Source organism: Chanodichthys erythropterus, chromosome 5, assembly GCF_024489055.1.
Source record: "Chanodichthys erythropterus isolate Z2021 chromosome 5, ASM2448905v1, whole genome shotgun sequence".
Lineage (NCBI taxonomy): Eukaryota > Metazoa > Chordata > Actinopteri > Cypriniformes > Xenocyprididae > Chanodichthys > Chanodichthys erythropterus.
Genome location: NC_090225.1, coordinates 15,235,972 through 15,256,798, shown reverse-complemented (window position 1 = coordinate 15,256,798; position 20,827 = coordinate 15,235,972). Strand labels below are relative to the sequence as shown.

At 36.2% G+C, this 20,827-nt stretch overlaps 1 protein-coding gene and 1 pseudogene across 1 annotated transcript; both read left to right on the top strand.

The window, feature by feature from the left end:
* Nucleotides 1-1,558: 1,558 nt before the first annotated feature.
* On the top strand, nucleotides 1,559-19,663 carry urb2 (URB2 ribosome biogenesis homolog). Its single transcript, XM_067386213.1, has 10 exons — nucleotides 1,559-1,649; nucleotides 2,304-2,447; nucleotides 2,905-3,081; nucleotides 4,784-8,033; nucleotides 8,148-8,308; nucleotides 9,171-9,281; nucleotides 10,939-11,181; nucleotides 13,241-13,337; nucleotides 15,937-16,076; nucleotides 16,433-19,663. The coding sequence occupies exons 2-10, from the start codon at nucleotides 2,322-2,324 to the stop codon at nucleotides 16,628-16,630; spliced, it is 4,503 nt and encodes a 1,500-aa protein (XP_067242314.1). The 5' UTR covers nucleotides 1,559-1,649; nucleotides 2,304-2,321; the 3' UTR covers nucleotides 16,631-19,663.
* On the top strand, nucleotides 10,442-10,527 carry LOC137020887 (U5 spliceosomal RNA; annotated as a pseudogene).
* Nucleotides 19,664-20,827: the final 1,164 nt, after the last annotated feature.

Here is a 20,827-nt window from a genome sequence, read left to right as displayed (position 1 = left end):
GCTGTAGTGTGTCAATAGGAAATATCCGTTCGCATTTCCAAACATTCGTTTTGCCATTAATTGTAATAATCCAGTGAGATTTTTGAATACACAATAAGACTGATAACAGCCGGTGCTCCACATGGAGATCAGAGCTCACCATCATCGAATCCATCTGTAATTACATGAAGAAACAGATGAAACTGCGACAAACTAAATCCAGAAGAACTGTGGCCATGTCTCCAAGAGATTTTAAGAAACCTGCCTCCAAAGCTACCTGAAAAATGATGCCCAAGTGTACCTGGACAAGAGCTGTTTTAAATGCAAAGGGTGGTCACACAAAATATTGTTTTGATTTAGATAATATGAGTTAATTGATGAATAAAATCTATTTATAACAGTATTTTTTAAAAACACCCTCACTTTACACCATTTTTACACAAGTGCCTAAAACTCTTCACAGTACTGTATCTTTGCAGGCAGGTTTCTTCAAGCATCTTAGAGACATGGCCACAGTTCTTCTGGATTTAGTTTGTCGCAGTTTCATCTGTTTCTTCATGTAATCACAGAGGGATTCGATGATGGTGAGCTCTGATCTCCATGTGGAGCAACGGCTGTTATCAGTCTTATTGTGTATTCAAAAATCTCACTAGATTATTACAATTAATGGGAAAATGAATGTTTGGAAATGTGAACGGATATTTCCTATTGACACACTACTGCAAAAGATATAAATAACTGGCTTAAAACCTTTTTTGGGGGGTGAAAATACTGACGTGCCTAAGACTTTTGCACAGTACTGTATATATATATATATATATATATATATATATATATATATTTTTTTTTTTTTTTTTTAATTCCTTGCTAAAAGCACTTTACTGATGAAACTGACTTCACATAGCACTTACATAATGTTGTAGTCATGTTGATTACATTGCTTCTTCTATTCTCATTTGTAAGTCGCTTTGGAGAAAAGCGTCTGCTAAATGACTAAATGTAAATGTAGAGAGAGAGAGAGATTACTATGTTAATATATGCTGCTATTTACTATGATTTAGTAATAGAATATATTATGAATGTTTTTGGATTGCTAGATTCACTTATGACGTTCTCACTCCAACGCATTAAAATGGAAGCTTTAAAGACATCATACCGTGTTTATGATTATTATTAACTAATACTCTTTTTTGACGTTTTTATCTTATACAACATGCACAATTGGCCAAAGTCTATGATAGACCCAATCTTGTGAAAATCGGTTGGAAGGGGGATAATGCTGCCTGTTGCACACACGGACGGATATTGACCTTTCCAATATGGCGGACCTGCAAACACGGCAGCTAATGCAGAATCTATTTATTCAGTTCTATAATCTCTGACGAAACCATTTTCAGACATGATAAGTCAAAAAGTTTAATTAACCGTAGAACGTCATACAAGTGCTGCATCTGTTTATATGATATCTACTTATTATTTTGCCACCGTTGTGGATTTCTGACATTTCTTTGTGTAATCACCGGTGTTAAGACATAATTTAATTATGTTGTCAAGCAATGAATCCGTTTCTAGCGTTGATGCTTGTTCTCGATTATTACTGTCTGGTGTCAAAGTGAAGAGGTTAAAGGTCTTTACAGTCTTCGCAGTGGTAGCACGTGTGTGATGAGATTGTAAGTTTATTGAAAGTTGCTTACTATAATACTTGTTATATTTCGGTACGTTTGATTCAATAAATTCTAGAACGCTTTTTGAGATTGTTTTGCGATGTGATTCGCTAGGGGCTGCCAGATATCTGCTAGAGACTGTTCAAAATGTTAACAAAGTGAGAGAGAGAGAAAAACCTCAAATTTTTGTGTCATTTTTACGTTACATGGTAAATCTGAAAATGCATATTTCATGTTTATGAAATACTAGTATTCAATTTCTCTCTGTTCAGATTCGTATGCATAAAATGTATCCATGTAATAACAATAATACAAATATTTATTACAAATGATTTATTATTACTATGCTGTCGTTGTTTACAACATAATAATGCAAAATAGTTTTGTGTTCGAGATGGACTGAAATGTATCTTCATTTTTCAAATATATATATACACACACACATATATATATATATATATATATATATATATATATATATATATATATATATATATATATATACACACATACATACATACACACATACATACATACACGCATACATTTGTCAAACTGATTATCGGTTCATCTCTAATATCAACCCTCAAGCAACATTTAATTGGTGTGAACATAGTATGTAAAAAATCAGCTGAATAATGTATGTTTTTGTTCCTTTAGACACAAAGATATTTAGATATGGCTGCCATTTACTCTGGCATCCATCTGAAACTGAAAAACCCTCGCACACCCTGGCCAGACAAACTCAAACTTGCTCGATTTGCATGGATATCAACACAGTGCCTTCTTCCTAACAAAGAGCAGGTAATTTATCCTATTGAAATACAGACTTGTTTTCAGTCTGCATATTTTTGAGAGTATAACAGAAATGCATGACATAAAATTCATTTTATTTTAGGGTCCAATTCTCAGTATTAACTATGACTTTTGCCTCAGTAAACTCCTAATTACTGCTTCTTAATAGTTAGTAAGGTAGTTAAGTTTAGGTATTGGGTAAGATTATGGGGGATGTAGAATATGGCCATGCAGAATAAGGCATTCATATGTGCTTAATAAGTACTAATAAACAGCTAATATCTTAGTAACATGCATAGAATTGGACAATAAAACTAAAGCGTTACCTAAATTTCTCATAAAATTGTCATTTTATTTGGATATATATATATAGCAGATTAATTGACTGTAGTGTTTTTAAGTGTATGCTATTTAAACATTTATGTATCTTGTATTATTAAGCATGTAACATTTTTCCCAATCACAGGTTCTGTTTGACTGGACAAGTCATGCCCTCACTGGTTTTTACAATAAGAAAATGGAGGTGCCCCCGGAGGTGGTGGAGGGTTTATGGACCTACCTAGATGATATTCTCCACAGCCGGAAGCTTCATAATGTGCTGAGTCAGGGAAAAACCATTAGCCTTCGTCTCACAGTAGCACAGGTATTTACTAATACTTCAATTTTGCAAGAATTTCGCTTCACTGTTCTGTTCACTCCTACTTAAGTGTTGTACTATTCCATCACTCAGTTATTATTATATGGAAGAGGATTAGGCCCAAGCAATAATAAAAAAATAAAACCATCTCGAGATTAAAGTTGTTAATTTTCGAGATTAAATGTTGAGAATAAACTTAATAATTTATGAGAAAAAAAGTCATTAAATTACAAGAACAAATTCATTAAATAATTTAACAACTTTTTTCTCATAATTTAATTACTTTATTCTCATAATTTAATGAGTTTATTCTCAACATTTTATCTCAACGTTTTTCTTGAAATTTAACGAGTTTTTTCTCATAATTTAATGAGTTTATTCTCAACATTTTATTTCGACTTTTTTTCTCAAAATTTAACGTAATTTTTCTCATAATTTAACGAATTTGTTCTCATAATTTAACGACTTTTTTCTCGTAATTTAATGACTTTATTCTCATAATTTAACGAGTTTATTCTCAACATTTTATCTCGACTTTTTTCTCGAAATTTAAGGACATTTTTCTCATAATTTAACGAATTTGTTCTCGTAATTTAACAACTTTTTTCTCGTAATTTAATGACTTTTATTCTCAACATTTTATCTAGACTTTTTTCTTGAAATTTAACGAGTTTTTTCTCGTAATTTAATGAGTTTATTCTCAACATTTTATTTCGACTTTTTTCTCAAAATTTAACGACATTTTTCTCATAATTTAATAAATTTGTTCTCATAATTTAACGAATTTGCTCTCGTAATTTAACGACTTTTCTCGTAATTTAATGACTTTATTTTCAACATTTTATCTCGACTTTTTTCTTGAAATTTAATGATTTTTTTCTCGTAATTTAACGAGTTTATTCTCAACATTTTATTTTGACTCTTTTCTTGAAATTTAACGAGTTTTTTCTCGAAATTTAACAACTTTAATCTCGAGATGGTTTTGTTTTATTATTGCTTGGCCCTAATCCTCTTCCGTATTATTAGGTATAGTAGCACTAATATTGTTTTTAATAATAATAAATAATTTCTACTTGTATTATTCTTATTTGTAAGTCTCTTTCATTTTGTCTATTAGGTTAATTTACTCAAAATTACTTATATATTAGGTTTCTTTTATTTTGTCAACGTTAACAAAGGTGATGCATAATTATACTGATGATTATTAGATTCTATTATTTAAAACACTATTGCTAAAAATGTGATGAGTAAAAAAATACACCTCAACTTATTCACAATGTTTTTGAAAGATTTAGAAAGAATATAGTTGTATCAAATAACCCAAATATAGTGAAAATGAAGGTCAAGTTGTAAATGCACTCTTGCACACTAAGACACAGACATTGAATAATTAAAGCATAAAGAATTTACAATATTGTATTACAATAGTATAATGTAATGTTTTATTTTTAAGTTTGTTTTAAGTTTTTACATGCTGTTTTTTAAATGATGATGATGCATGTTTAACTTTTTTTTTAAATGTTATTTTTGTTGCTTAAAATTAGATATAATTTTAGTCAGAATAAAACTGACTAAAAATGAATTAATATGACATGAATTATTATATTTTATGGATATTTTTGTCAGAAGACTAAAAATACAGACTAAAAAAAATGTAAAAATGAACATTGGCACCATTGCATTTCTCATGTGTTTTATTTTGTCCTAGATGATCAATGACAGGATTCTGGAATATTCTTCAGGACTTACATCTGTCAGTTTCCACACTGTTCTGAGCTGTTGCCATGGCATCTTGACCTCTCCAGTGCTCTCTGTGGCCTACACTGCTAAATATGAGTTGTTAGTGGAGCTCTTGTCTCGACTTTGTGGCTTGTCCAGCATGCAGCTCAGACAGCAAAAATCTGAGGAGCCTCTCTCGCCCAAAGTCTTTGAGGTTCTGCTTGTTGTTCTCAGCACCTACCTCACAGTGCAGAAACAGCAGGCGAACTCCAACCGAGTGTTTTCCCAGGTGACGGCACACCTTCTTCATCCGCTTCTCCTGCTCAGACACTTACTGAACACTAGAGTATGGACAGAGAATGATGACGTCAAAATTCGACAGAATCTGAGCAAGGAAATCCGGAACAAAGTGGACGCTGTCCTTCAGTCAGCACTCTTCATCCCTGATCATTTACCGTCCTACAAAGATGAAGTTTTACCATCAGAGGATGAATCTCGTGCCAAAAAGAGCCACGCGGGAAAGGGCTTGCAAGGCCCAGTCAATATCCTCCTTTCGAAACTTTGCGTCCAAGGAGCTAATGAAGAGGAAGAGGTGTTATTTTACGCTGTAAAGTCAAACTCTCTTGCCCTGCTGTTTAAATTCGCCTTAGATTCATTTTGCAAAGGGGGAGAGAACAAGCAAGTGATCTTCCACCTCATGGCTAAGCTCATTATTGCTTTGGGGTTCACAGATGAACTGGATATTGATGAGAAATTTAGTGCATCGAACTGGAGTATTGCTTTACTCGCTCTTGAGAACCTCATTAACTCCTGTTTGGCTGGTGATATCTATAATGTAGCTGCAGACAGAATAAAACACGGAGAGGTGCAATTGAATTTCTACAGGAAACTGGCTCGCCTATTATTTAACAATACACAGATGGGCATCCCAGCTTGGTACCGCTGTCTCAGGACTCTGCTTGCACTGAATCACCATATCCTGGAGCCAGATTTAGATGAGCTCCTTTCGGCTGTGTGGGTTGATGCAGACAACATGGAACTACGTGTTAGGAAAGCCAGAGAAGCACTTGTGTCTGCTGTTTTGCAAACTTACAGCAAACTTCGACAGCTGCCTAAACTTATCGAAGAGCTGCTTGATGTAGTGTGTCGGCCTGCAGCCGATGAATTGAGACCAGCGTTGTTGCCCGAAGCAATACAAAAGACCCTGACTCAGTGTTTGTTAGACAATCCTCCGAGCCAAAATCTTGAGATCTGTTGGCTCATTTTAAATAGGATGCAGTGCTATATGCTCCCCCACATCCGAGATGAAGATGAAACGTCGGATTTGGCACTGAAAATGTTTTCTGTAAGTTTGCTCCTCTATTCTGTACTCTTCAGTTTTAAGACCCTGGACAACAGCACCCCGGTGCCAATTGTGAAGCAAACTCAGAATGTGATGACAGCGGTACTGAAGGTTGTTGAAGACCTGTTGAAGCAGAACCTTGTCATCGAAGGCGCTTGGAGGGAAAAGGTCCAAGAGGTGACCCTTCTGCTTACCCATACTTGGGTTGAGGCGGATGTGCTCTTCCAGATACACTGTGCTAAGTACACATCACCGGCTGTCTCACAGAGTGGCTCTTTAGTGGACAAAGCCCTGACACTAAGGGACATGGACAGTCCACTTGGTAAATTTTTACAGACACTGCTTACACTCCACAAGCTGAAGATACACCTGCTCAAATCATTTACTGTAACGTCAGATGCATCAGAGATGCAGAAAATGGCCCAGTTTATTCTAAACAGGCAAGAACTTTCAATAATGCTCGACCCCAATCAAATCTGGGACCTTCAATTTTGTAGTGTTAACACCAACACTTATAAGGCAGCTCACTGGTTTCTTGTTACCTCCAACCTTCCTTTAATTGCCCCTTATCTCGAACCAAACGACATGTCTGTTTTTGCAGAATGCATGTTGAATTCTTTGCTTCAGGGCTTGGATGCCTCTGGAAGCAATTTGGAGAACACTGGGATCTCTGTCTCCTTAATATCCAGACAATTACTCGAGAGTCCTGTTCTTTGCGAGCTCCCTGAGATTTTTTCAGCAGTGATGAAGTGCATCATCAAGGCATTTTTTGGACTGCTGGACTCATCACACATGCAGTTAATCAGTCCTTCATTTTTCAAACCTTGTATGGAAATGGTTGGAGTCGACAATGGAGAAACAGGCATGACACCTTCTCTGAACAGACTGAAAGCCATTGGACAGGAGATGTTAGACTCTGTCAAAAAGAGATCTTCCATACCTCTATCTAAAACACAGGTAGATCAATTACTGCAGCTACTCAAAATCACAAGTGTCCTGAATGGATACGCAATGTCCCCTGAAGACTATTCAGAACTTTTTCTGAGCTTGTTCACACTGACTTCTTGTGTTCAGGGTGATGAAAGCGTCAATCTCTCTGCATCTATCGGATTGCTCAAAGAGCTTTTCAGTGTTATGGCTTCAGTTCTGCTGGTTAAAAACTCCCAAACTCTTCTGAAAGTTGTTCATGGAAGTAATCTCTTAGAGGCAACAATGACATCCCTATTCTCTCGGAGCAACAAGGGGCTCTTCAAAGGTGTGGACGGCCCGACATGGTTGTCTTTCCTTCAGTCAGTTCAAGACTTCATTCAGTCCCTAATTCAGCTCATAATCGACAGGAAGAGCAGCATGTGCCTCAATCTGGAGAAGTTTATCTCCTTCATGGTTGAGAGTAACATTGCCGCAGGAGTTCTGGCTGTAGACACAGGGGATCTCTGCTCGCTACAGCTCCATCTGGTAATTTTAAGCGTGCTTTGCAAAGAAATGATCACAACCCTCGGCAAGAACAAACAGCTGGATCAGACTCTGACTCATTTGTTAGAGAAGGCCACTTCTGTCATGGAGCCAGCCGTTCTGGCTGTGCTAATGGGCAAGGGAAGTAGTCTCCTCAGGCAGTCCTTCTCTGTTGAAGTGGTAACGGTCATGATCAGGAGTGAACTAGCAAGAGCCTCAATCTCTGAGGATGACGGGTTGGAGAAAATATCCCGAATGACGTTCTACCGGAGCTTTTACCAGCAGATCTTAAAGGAACTGTTCCCGTCACCTCGCCCTATGGACTTCCTCATTTCATCAGTTAACTATCTCTCTGCTTTTTACACGATTATGGAAAAGACCAAAACAGCAGATCTTGAAGAAGTCCATATTGAGATTTTGCGTAGTATTCATGCGCTGCTGTCAGGTACAAGGTCCTAAAACTTTTCAAAACATTTGCTTGACTAGAATAAAATTGATGCTACAAATTTTTGTGAACCCTCTGTCTGTTCTGAAAACAGTCTCTCAATCATTTCGTCAGGAACTTGGATGTCGTTGTCGAATGTGAAGAAGCTGGAGGGGCCAGTAAAGGAGCTGCTTAATCAGCTGGTGTCCAACTGTTCTCAAGAGCAGCTCCATCTATTACTGATGATGCTCAGAGAGGGGCTTGTGCCGGCAAAGATTGAAGAAGGCCAAGCCACTGTAAGATTGTTGGAGTGTTTTTGTTGTGTTCTTATTGTAGCTGTAATAGTTAATGTATGCAATAAATGTATCACTTAATACAGTTAATTTATTTACAAGGTTAACACAATTTATTCCTTTTCATGGTTTCAATGTGTTCTGTGCAATTTGTGAAAACTTACGGAACAAAAGTCCCTAGCAGAGCACCCATTATCAGTGAATAATTGAAAAAGTCACCCTTTATATGTAATTTCTTTGGATATAAAACCCAGATAGGACACATAATAAAAGTAAAGTAATTTGCGTTCTTTATATGGTGAAATTTAAGTATTATTGAATTTGGGCTGAAATGAAATATCACCCAAGAGTGACACACTCTCTTTCATTGAATTAAGAACACCAGTGGAGGACTTCAGGTCAGAGTGCAAAATCATCTTAATGAATGTGAAATTACATCAGAAATGAGTTGGGAAAGTTTTATTAGAATTATTGGAGAGAATAGTTCCGTTTTTGCATTTCCCAAGGGGTTTGATGCAATATGAGAAAGAGTCTGTGAAATAGTCTTTGTTGTTGCATAAATTTATGCTATGAATGTCATTCACACAAATTACTGAACCTAATAGGTCTGTGTAGTTTTCTTTTCTTAAAACATTAACATTAAACATTTTAACTGCAAAGAGGTATGTGATTAACGATCATCATTTCGGTGAATGACAGCCTTAATATTTAAAATTCTGCCTCTTGTTTTTGATAGATTCTTTGTTCTGCAAAGTGAAATGGATGATTGATGTTGACATGAAAACATTAAGATAAAATCCATTCCATTTTCTTTCTAAGCATGCTTGTAGTGTGCAGTGATGATGTTGTTTTTTTTCTTTCACAGGAAGTTCTGTCTGCAGTGACTTTCATAAAGCTGCTCTCCTGTTGTCTGCTTCCAGAGCATTGCTTGAAGGCTTTTTGGCTTATCACCCCACAAATCATATCCACTCTCATAGTAAGTATTTCAATTCCTGTTTTCAATTTATTTCCCATTTGATGTTTTTTTTCCCCTCGAATAAGATTAATCACACATGCATTTCTGTTTTACTGGTTTCTTTTTAATGTGATGCTATTTTCAAGATGAAAGTATCATAATATCCTATTTTTTATGTGTAAGCATCTGCCTAAGGACTGGACTTTAAGTAATAACACTGGATAGACAATATTTCCCCCAATTTGTCTTCCCAACAACCTTAAAAATGTTCCATGACCATGTAAAGCCATGACCTTCAAACCCAGGAACCATTGCACTTTTCGATTTAGACTACTTTAAATAACATATTTTTATAAGAAAGAAGTGCTTTAACAAAAAATACAAGGATCACATTACAACTTTTAAAACTTTGATGTGCCTGGCACTGTTTACTTCCTTTATACGTGATTTCCTGGACTTCTTGGTTAAAATCAGTGGGGCATATTTCAATAAATGCGTTAAAGCTTTACTTCTATTGAGGCTGGAACATTCCTTTAAGGGTGCCTAGAGAATTGGCTGGCAGTAAAAAACACCATGCAGCTAGCTTTGCAAAACATATCACATACCTCACCCACCGGCCTGACTCTCTTGTCTTGATTTAGCATTAAAATTCATCTGCCTGGAAAAGTCAGGTTTCAAAGCCTTGTCTATGTCACCGAGTTCACTCAGAGAAGGACTGTGTGTGCCTGTCAGGTTACTTTTATCACTGCACCTTTCTTCTCAGCATCAGAACTTGACATACTAGAGCTACCACTAGCAGAGTTCAGCCCAGCGACCAGACGCTTTGTTAACCTACTCACATCTCCACTGTCTTTAGTACACACACATAAGAACAAGCTCTGTAATCGTGGCTTTTGTCATTAATATTTTATAGCACCGATCGTTTGCTGAGCAGTTGAAAAGTATTCTGTGTGAACTTATATTGTGCTACGTTTGAAGATGTCTGCAGGATTTCTGGTAAAAGTCAGCCTGTGGTTTGTTAGAGCTCTGTAGTGCTTATATTGTATATATTTCATAATACTCTTAAGTACTCTTTGAACTCATTTTTTCTTTTTCTTTTAAATAACACCTACACCTAAGGAAATCAAAAGTGACAGTAAAGACTTTTGTAATGTTACACAAAATTTCAGCTCGAGTTTCTCTTCATTTGCGCATAAATCTTTTGTCTTTTACTAAAGATTTCCGTGTGTTTTTGGTATTTTTCGGGTGCTCTACGCACATCAGAGTTATCTTGGGCAGTCAGACTTGTAGCCCGAAGGTTGCGGGTTTGAGTCTTAGTACCAGCAGGAAATTGTAGGTTGGGAGAGTGAATGAACAGCAGAGCACAAATTCCGGTGTATGGGACTCCATACTTGGCCCCACATCACGTCACTTTCTTCCTTTCTTAATTTATTTTTCATGCTGTATCATGGTTACAATTTTGTACAATTTCGATTGAATTAAAAAAAGGTTTCCCAAGGAAAACTATCTGCTAAATGCATTAATGTTATGCAATGTGAAATTTCATCCTGCTGTTTTTGTAATCCAGAAATTATTTTATTTCAGTCAAACATCTCATGACTGATATGTTAGCAGTATCCATTTGAGAGACATTACTCTTGAATTTCACAGATTTCCTTACAGATTTCCTTGTTTTCAGTTTGTAATAAAGGAGTCCAGCAAGCTCCCCTCTCAGACCCGTGCGCTGACGTTGCCAACTCTCGAGGCTTTGACTGTCCTGCTCTTGCAGGGTGAAGCACAGATCTCCAATCCACACAATGTCATTGTGGTTCTGGGTGCACTGCAGTTTGTGCCTCTTGACAGTCATTCCATGGAGGACTATCATGCTGCTTTTGAGGCCATCCATGAAGCCCTGTTTGCAATTATCCACTGCTACCCTCAGGTGAGTATCCTCGGGCTGGAAGGAGAGAGAGATAAGAGCTTAAACCTGATAAAACCTAGACATTTTATTGCACTTTTTCCAAGTTGAATTATATCCTTATACATTTTAAATTGACTTTAGAAATCTCCTAGAGGCTGTGGAGGTAGAAACTGTGCCAGATGCTATAAGTTTTTTAAAGGCGGGTGTCTGACATCTGTTTATCTGCACTTTGGGAAAATGTTTTATTAATACGGTTTTGTTTCATGAACACACCCAACGTACTGTCTGGTGGACAAAAAAATTATTCCCATTGTGTGGATCAAGAATTTAATATATCCATCAGTAAACACAAAATGACATGGATTTTCTTGAGATGAAAAACATTGTATTACTTGACTGTTTTCAGTAAAAAAAAAAAAAAAAGTAAAATTCTGTAATTTGTTCTTATTATGTTCTGTTAAAATGGTGGATGTCATGGTAAATAAGTAACATTCAGCTGAATTGGTAAATTAGATAAGTTTTATAGGTTTATGCAAATAGGTGTGTTATACAGGCTAATGCTGCGTGATGTTAGGAGCGAACATTACAGTGTCCTGGAGAGATGTTTTAATTTGCACTTAATACTAGTGAAAATTAGAATGTAGTTTGGAAAGCTGCCACAGGTCCTGAGGGGAAGGATCTCACAGAGTCCGGTAAGTGAGGAATGCTGAGATTGTGCGAGACTTCAAGGTGTACAGCTTACTTTGCCAGTGAAAGTGGGAATCTTTGTACAATCTCAACACGACCTTGTGTTTGATGGAATTTATAAAGTGAAATGAGAGCACAAATTAGGTTTAGCAGAATGGAGTAGTACATGACCATTAGACATAATGAACAATGTGCATTATCGAGCTGAAAGAAGCCACTTTTACCAGGGAACACTACTGGTCTGCAACATTGTTTAGATGGGTGGCACGTGTCAAATGTGCGTCCACATGAATGACCAGACACAGGGTTCAATACATCAATGCATCACAAATCGAGAAATTATTCTGGATCGATTCCGATATTTTCCGTATGTATCACAATTCTCTTTAACAGCAGATGGCACTGTATGCTTTAGAAATAGCCGTACTCTGCTTCCTTCCAATTCCTTACGCACACCTCTTGAACCTTCTATAAAATAATTAATGAAGTTTGAAAAGGTTGAAGTGAAGTGTGTTTTACATTAATCTCACGTCATAAAAACATTCTGAGGTTCAAATACATTCTCAGGCCCTTTCCCAAATGGCACCCTAAACACTCACGGTCTTCCTATGAGTCTGCACTTTCGTGACGTAATGCCACTGTCAGGAAGAAGTCTGCTGCGGAGCTCGCACTAATGTGGGCTCAGCAAAAGTGTGCATCGAGGGTGCATATCAGCCGCAAAGCAACCCTTCTGAAACCTAAAATTGACAATTGGGACACCCTACGGTCTCGTGAACTTTACGGACATGTGCACAAAGTAGCCATTGGAAGACCGAAAGTGCATCGAAGTGTGCCTTTCTTTTTGACAGATTCAGCCGAATGCACAAGCAGTCTTCTTCATGAGCATTTGAGCATGTGGTTAACAAAATAGTCTAGAGTGCCATCTGCTGTTAAAAACTAAGCTCAGAAAAGATTTGCTATGCATTTGGAAAATATCAGAAATGATTAACAAATTGAGATATGGACAATACTTCGCTTCACCTGGGACTGGTCATAATGTTTTGGCTCATCAGTGTGCATATACTGTACACACACACATATTTTCTTGCCAGTCATTGTAAAGATGTTGCTTACGTTGTTGCTATGATTCAACTAAAAATCAGCATTTTATTAAAATATTAAAATACATCAGGATTTTTGAATCACTCCACAGTGTTCTTTTCCCAGCCATCTATGGACATATCTAAAAATGTTTAGCTTGCCCTTTTTTTGGCACAGAAGATTATTGTTTTTTGTGTTCGACTTGCACAATGTAATAAATCTGGAGTAGTATTCATTGGATAAACATAAAGGCCAATGGATTTTACACCGAGCCCAGCTGTGCACCAATTTTGAGAGCTTTAAATGTTTGCAGGTGATGCTGAAGGCTTCTCCCGCCTTCCTGAATTGCTTTCATCGCTTGGTTTCATCAGTCATGCATGAAGGCAGACAGCGGGGCGACTCTGACAGAAGTAAGCACACCTATTATACCCACATTCAGAAGTGCTCTAAATTCATGCTAAAATTTAAGCATTATATACCTTTCAAAAGTTTGGGGTTAGTAAATATTTGTTTGTTTTTGAAAGAAGTCTCTTATGCTCACAAAGACAAATAGTAATATTGTTGTTTATTACAATCTATAATCATTTTTTTTTTTTTTCTGTTTGAATACATTTTAAATTGTCATTTATTCCTTTGATGGCAAAGCAGAATTTTCTGCATCATTACTCCAGTCTTCAGTGTCACATGATCCTTCAGAAATCATTCTAATATGCTGATTTGCTGCTCAAGAAACATTTCTTTATATTAGGGATGTTGAAAACATTTGTGCCGATTCATATTTTTGTCAGTGCTAAGTTTCACCCGGCTATCAATCTTCTGTTCATCACTATCTTGTAACCTTTTCCATAAGACTTTTGTGCAAGAAGACAAATTTGACATCAGTGAATTCAAAGGCTCTTTTTTGTCAGTATGTCTGCACTTATTGTTGGCTGTAGCTGACACAATGAAAGTGGAAATCACCTGTTGCTGGCAAGCCATTACTTTTGAAACTTGATATAAAAAGTGTCGTATTCTCAACCATAGAGTCGTTGTGTCACGGAGCCATGTGGCTGCTGATACTTTTTCATCTACAAGTTGCCCTGAATTCATTTATTGTGCAGGAAGAAAAAGATGTTACTTGAGGTACGATTCACCTAATAAGACAAGCACCTCGCAGAGTTGTGTTCAGAGACACACGCTTGCAGACTGTGGCTCTGTGGATTTCAAAGTGAAGTGAAAGTGAAAAAAATTCCATGAAGAAAGAAGGTTGAATTTGATCCCGAAGCTCGAGGCTCAACACATTTCAGCACTGAAGGTGTATCCCTTTTAAATTGAGAATTCTTTTTATGACTTGAGATTTAAAGACTTTTGGCAGTAGCATCAGTACACTTAGTCTTTCTTCATTTCTTATACTTTCATATTTGACATCAAAGCTCAGTCAGAACTAAAATTTATTCAGATGTGAGGCAATTTCAATCTTACTGATCATCTTGTGGTAACTTCCTTAAAGCCTGAATGTGATGCGATGATCACTCACTCTGATCTGTCTGGCTCCACAGATAATGTGGCTTTGAAAAGATTTAACCTGGAATAATAATAATATTATCATGATTGGTGGTTAATGCATTATGTTCCATTTTAAAGAGAACAGAATAAATCAATAAGCCACAAGAAGCTGTGTGAATTTATAACAGCTAAGGGGTGTTGTTAGGCACAACGCGAAGCGGAGATCCTTAGCTGTTATAAATTCATTGTAAACCACGGCTTCATGGGGCTTACTGCTTTTTATAAAACGGCTACCACACAATACAAAAATTAAAGACAAAAAATATGTATCAATTCAACTTTCATGAAGTAAAATCATTAAAAGGCTTCCTTCCGCTGGAAAAAAATAGTCCCTGACTGTGAACAGCAACAGAAGTTACATTATTACGCCATTAGATGGCGGCAAAGATTGTCTTTATGATCGAGTCACTCAGTCTCAAAGATTGAAACTTGTGAACACGGAAAAAGACGCAAATGCTTTGCCTAGCGCTGTCAGTGTCAGCAGGGCATGGGAAAGCCCATTTAACGTTAAAAGGACAGGATTGCAGTGGACATTCAAATGGATTTTTTATTATGAACATAGACAGACCTGAAGGGAAATGCTAAATCTGAATGCAGGTAATACACTCGGTCACTCGATATCTCTCTAACAATAATCTTCTTACATAATACAGTAAGCTTCAATGAACAAAATCAATAGAGAACAAACATGTCTACATTGCTAAGAGTGGTTGCTAAGACAGAAGCAGCAACATACACATTCAGTGGCGCAGATATTTATGTAATGTGGTCAGCTGTATGTATGTTTTCGGCAATTTTACAACGACTTCGAACGCAACTCAACCAATAAGAATCAATGGCCGGAACCATCCGTTTTATAGTGTGTAATTAAAGTTTGACCATTTGGAATATATTTGCATATGTTTAAATACACTGGACAGAGGTACACTACCGTTCAAATTTTAAGAAATTTTAAGTTTTAAGAAATCAATATTTTTATTCAGCAAAGATGAATTAAATTGATGAAAAGTGACAATTTAATTAAGTAAAGATTTTTACATTGTTACAAATGTAAATAAATGTTTTTAAAATAAATGCTGTTCTTTTGAACTTAATCAAAGAATCTTGATAATGAGAAGTAATTAATATAACAGAAATAAGATAATAAATTTTTTTTCTTGAACAGCATACCAGAATAATTTCTGAAAGATCATGTGACACTGAAAACTGGAGTTATGATGCTGAAAATTCAGCTTTGCCATCACAGAAATAAATTACACTTTAAAATATATTAAATTAATAAAGTTTTTTTAAATTGTAATATTTCACAATATTACTGTTTTATTGCAGGGCATTGTTTTGGAGAGAGGGTGCATGGCTTAAGTTATGATCTTAATGCACCAATGGCATTAAGCATAATTAATCACGTTTTGTATGGATGATTCTAATTAAAATATTACAACTACTTTATATGATCTCTTTCAGCCTCTGAGAAAGACAGAGAAAGTCTTCTGAAGTGTGCTAGGCTGGTAGAGAGGATGTACACTCATATTGCCAATGCATCTGAAGATTTCACAGTCCTGTCCTCATTCATGGTTGCACAATATGTCTGTGAACTGCAAAGGGTAAGACACTAGTCATCAGTTTTTACCTACCACATGCCCATGCCAATTTCTACTCAAATGTTTCCTGAAATTGTCTTTTCTGCTCTCGCGAACCACAATATTTGCAAGAATGTTTGAGTAGAATCTTCGCAGTGTTATAAATCTTAAACCACACAATTATAGCTTGAGAGTTCATGCACTGGGACTTATCCGATGCACTATGTGCCAATTGTTTTTGTCACTTTGAAGTGTGAAATGCATTTGACATACTAACTGGCCTGAGACTCATGTTACTGCACTGAATAATCACATTAGCACACATTGCAGAATTGTTGTCTTTGTATACCCTCACTATGAGTTTCGGTCTTATTTCCTAGGTGACGCTTCAGCCAGAAATCAAAGCACATCTAACAGAGGGCATATACTGTATCCTGGACCATTGTGCTGAACAAGGCATTAAGTTTTTGAACACCACCCTTCAAATGGGTGTCAAGGAAGTGTTCAATGAACTGTACAATAGTTATATACAATATCACAAATCTCAAAGGCAAGGGGAAGAAAAGTACACAGTCTGACAATTGCATCATCTGTCTTTAACTGTTTGTGTGAAGTGAATAAATCTGTAATTTTTATTTATAAGTAATGTTATAGTTAAGCATATCTCTCAAAATTTCAGCATTTATTCACCCTCATGTTGTTTCTAACGTGTATGACGTGTATGCACACAAAAGAAGATATCTTGAGATTTCTTCTTCTTTTTTTTGTCCATACGATGGAAATCAATGGTTTCTATTGTTTGATAGAACAATCCGACTCGTCAGCCAGAGTTGGTAAAATTCTGTCTCAGGATTGTGCTTCTGAGCAAACCAATTAACCTGAGGTTGCTCCAGGTGGACTCTATAAAACTTAGTGTACTGTAAAAGTGTCTCCTGGATGACAAATATCCAATTAAAAATGTACCCCATTAGACCTATATTGTAAAATGGTGTTAAACATTTATAGAGCAGTCACACTAACTGCTCTGGTGTGCCTCAACTTCTTTAGCTTTCCTGCAGTGTATAAAGATATTGTGTTCCTGATGTTCCCTTTGAAGAGAATTTAGATACAAAACAGGAGCAAGTTTTGCAGACTGAAAAAATTTACAACCATATGAACATAATGCCATTACAATACAAAAAAACAAACAAAATGTTCAACATACACTGTACAAATGTAAAGGCATTGGATAGAAGTTACAGACTTCATGAGGAACTAGAAAATATTGTTCTTTACAATGGCAGCAAGCAAGAAAGATTCTCAGGATCTCTTTTTAGAGCATCATGGTGAAATTAGCTGGTAGCTAAAGCTATTTTCAAGACAACTGTTTTTACATTTAAGGAACTTGAGGTTCTTTAAATAGGAAATCCTGCAGGTGGTTTATACTTCATTGTGCTTTAATGTTGCTCACAACCATGTCAGTTACACTATCCTGCATGAAGTAAAGGGATTTGACTATGGTTTCTGGCTTTCCAAGTGGCACTTGGCTCTGTGGAACATCTAGGTGTGTGTCTGGTGGGCAAACTGATGGTGGAGCCCTTTCACAACTGATCAGAAGTCCTTCAGGCTTGTGTTAGTACGAAATGTTGGAAGTCTTAAGAGTTGCACCACCCTCTACAGCCATTCCTGCATGAAGCTTCCCCAGCTTTCGTCTCCCTTGTTCAGCAGAGTCAGGAAATAGCGGGTACCCTAAAATTGGTGTCTGTAGGGGGTCTCGCAGGAAAGCGAAGTGCTAGAACGGGGTAGAAAGCATCCCAGACGGCACCCAGGAGCTGGCAAGGATGATCAGACCAGTGGCCGAGAGCCAAGTCTGTTGCAAAAACAGATTCGGCTCATTAGCTCTAGTGAATGCTCAAATGTAGGGGCTTAGATACAACAAACCACTGAATGTAGGGGAAAAAGACATTTGCCTACATAAGAATTACTGCTATAAGATAGAAGCAGTCCTGTTCACACTCACAGCCTGTGGAGTTCCGTCTGGATTTTTTGGATGACAATAAAATTGTACATTTATCAAAGGTTAAAACAACATGTGTCAATGTGTGTTTAATATAGAGTTCCAATGTTATTTCTGCCATATTTCATCTTCATTGTCGCAATAGTCAGCTGGCCTCATATTTGTGTCTGAATCACTCAGTGAGAGTTGCTCAGTGTTGGCATGTTTGAAAATCTGCACCGATTTAAATACGACAAGTTGTCTTTTGGAAGCAAATTGTTTTTGAATGAGTTTTTTTTTTTCAATCGGTGGTTAAGATTGGTCATTGTCTTCATGTCGTTAAAAAGTGCAGCAGCCAGTTTTGAGAATGCCGTGTTATTTCCCTATGGAGATGGATGGAGCTTTCATAAAAACATGTTGACCTATTAAAGCCACTGGGAGATATTTATTTTCTATAAATGCCTTTGATGTTTTTACAATTCACTCCAGGCTGTTTCAGAACAGAACAATCTTATTGTAGGTTTATACACTGAAAATCTGTCACCCAAACATGACTAAATGGTAGGTCAGAATTATACGTTCCCTAACTAAATAAGCCTGACCTTTCATTCTTCTAGAGGAAGTCCTTAACTGATTTAGAGGGACTGAAAAGAGGTGGAAGGGTGGGGGAGCAATAAAGTATTATAGACCTTTTACAATAAATGGACACCATAGGAAATGACATGCATTCTCAATTGTAAGCTACAAGCTAAATGTTCCCTCTGTGAAGAGGTTTCAAATGCCAAGTTTAAGAGAAGGAAATGCACAACCACACAGTTACAGAAAAATTAATGACATTCTTGAGGCTTGTGTTGGTTTTTGACAATAAAACCATTTTATTAAGCTTCAAATTAGTGTTAAAATACTGTGGTATTGAGGTAGTTATTTCTGTTTTGAAGGGACACTGACAGAATTGCATTGTGACGAGACAGAAATATATAAAAAGACACAGCAATTCAGTTCATTGTGATGCAGAAAATCACTCAAAACAAAATATACAGGCTCAAAACTTGAACCAGACATGGGGAACTCTTAACTTTGTGTCTGCGGGCGATTTACTCCATTGGCATTCCTAACATGACATTTGAAAATCTTAAATTATTGAAAATATTTAAATTTCATCCTCAGAAGCCAGAGGTTATTTTACATTTGTAGTATTTGGATACAATGTGCACATACTTCCAGACATCAAGATCTAATTTTTTGTATTTTTATTAACTACTGTATGTATTTGTGTAATCTGTAAATAAATATATACATAAACACAAATAAATAACCCAAACCCTTTACCTTATTATGTTATTAAATGAGTGCTCGGAGTCTAGGCACATCATGATAGAATCATCTGGCTATTTGTTATTTCAAAGACACTCAATCCTAATCATTTCAGAGCACACTTACAACATCAACAGCTGTCCTGGAGCAATCTGAGGATAAGTGCTTTGCTCAAGTTTGAAGCGAGATTGAATGGGGTGCCATTTGCCAGCCCAAATCTTTAACTGCAGCACTATGTGTACATAAAGATCCAGTCTGCAGAGCTTGTCAGCATAGGAAAAGTAGGTCATTCAAGTGTTTCCTTGGAAGTGCAGCAGTGTTTCTAAATCAGCCCCGTCCTTTATTCAAATTATTAGATGGCTCAAAACATTTTGGATTTCAGGTCAAATTTTACTGGGTTAATGTAGCTCGTCCAACTGTGGCTTACATTATTCATTACAGTAGGCTACTGATAATTTAAAGCATTTATATATATATATATATATATATATATATATATATATATATATATATATATATATATATATATATATATACATATATAAGCTGACATTTTTAAAAAACACTATCAAACGTCTGAAATCAGACAGCTATTGCAGTGCGGCTCATTCTGAAATCTCTGAAGGTTTCTTTCAAATATTTAAAATAAAACTCCTCGAGATTCCAGCAGACATCAAGCATCAAAGTGTATAACTGCTTTCATTCCGGTGAGAAAATAATATTTTCCGAAGCTTTTATTAAGCTCCGATCAGACTTGGGCTGAGCATTGGTTCTTCTGACACACAGGGCAGTAACAAAACTGGTAAATGTGGGGAAGTGGTTCTCAACCAGGGGGCCTCAAAAAGTCTTAAAATGATTTACATTTAATTATGTTAATTATGTACAACATTAAATTGACATCATATTTTTGAGTTTATTTGTTTTATTACAACAGAAGCCCTACATATATAAGAGGGCCTTCATATCGTCTTGGATAAAGGGGGGCCTTGGAGTCAAAAAGGATGAGAATCACTGCCACAATATAGCTTAGATAACCATAAACGTGATTGATTGCTTTAAAGGTCAGTCACAGGGCTCTTACTGTATAAATAGACAGTTCTTGACCAAAATGAGCTGCTGTAATGTACCCTTTTCACATTTCCCATATACAGAGTTTTGGGAAATTGTAGAAAATGCATTAGCTCCAAATGGTGTGAAATAAAATCTGCGATTGCTTTCCCATGATTCCAAAAGGATGGATTATTGCAGTCAGAAGGAGTGTTATTTTAGTACCTTACTATTATAGTTTTTAATAATATTTAAATACATTTTTGTATTTTGTGTTTTCATTTTCATTTTAGTTATGTTTTTGTCATTTTTATTTGTTTCAGTTTTTAAAGTATGTTTTTTAATTTTTTATTTAATATTTTAATTTTATTTTTTTTTATTTATTTTAGCTTTAGATATTTTAGTAGTTTATTTTATTTCAGTTAACATTTATTTCATT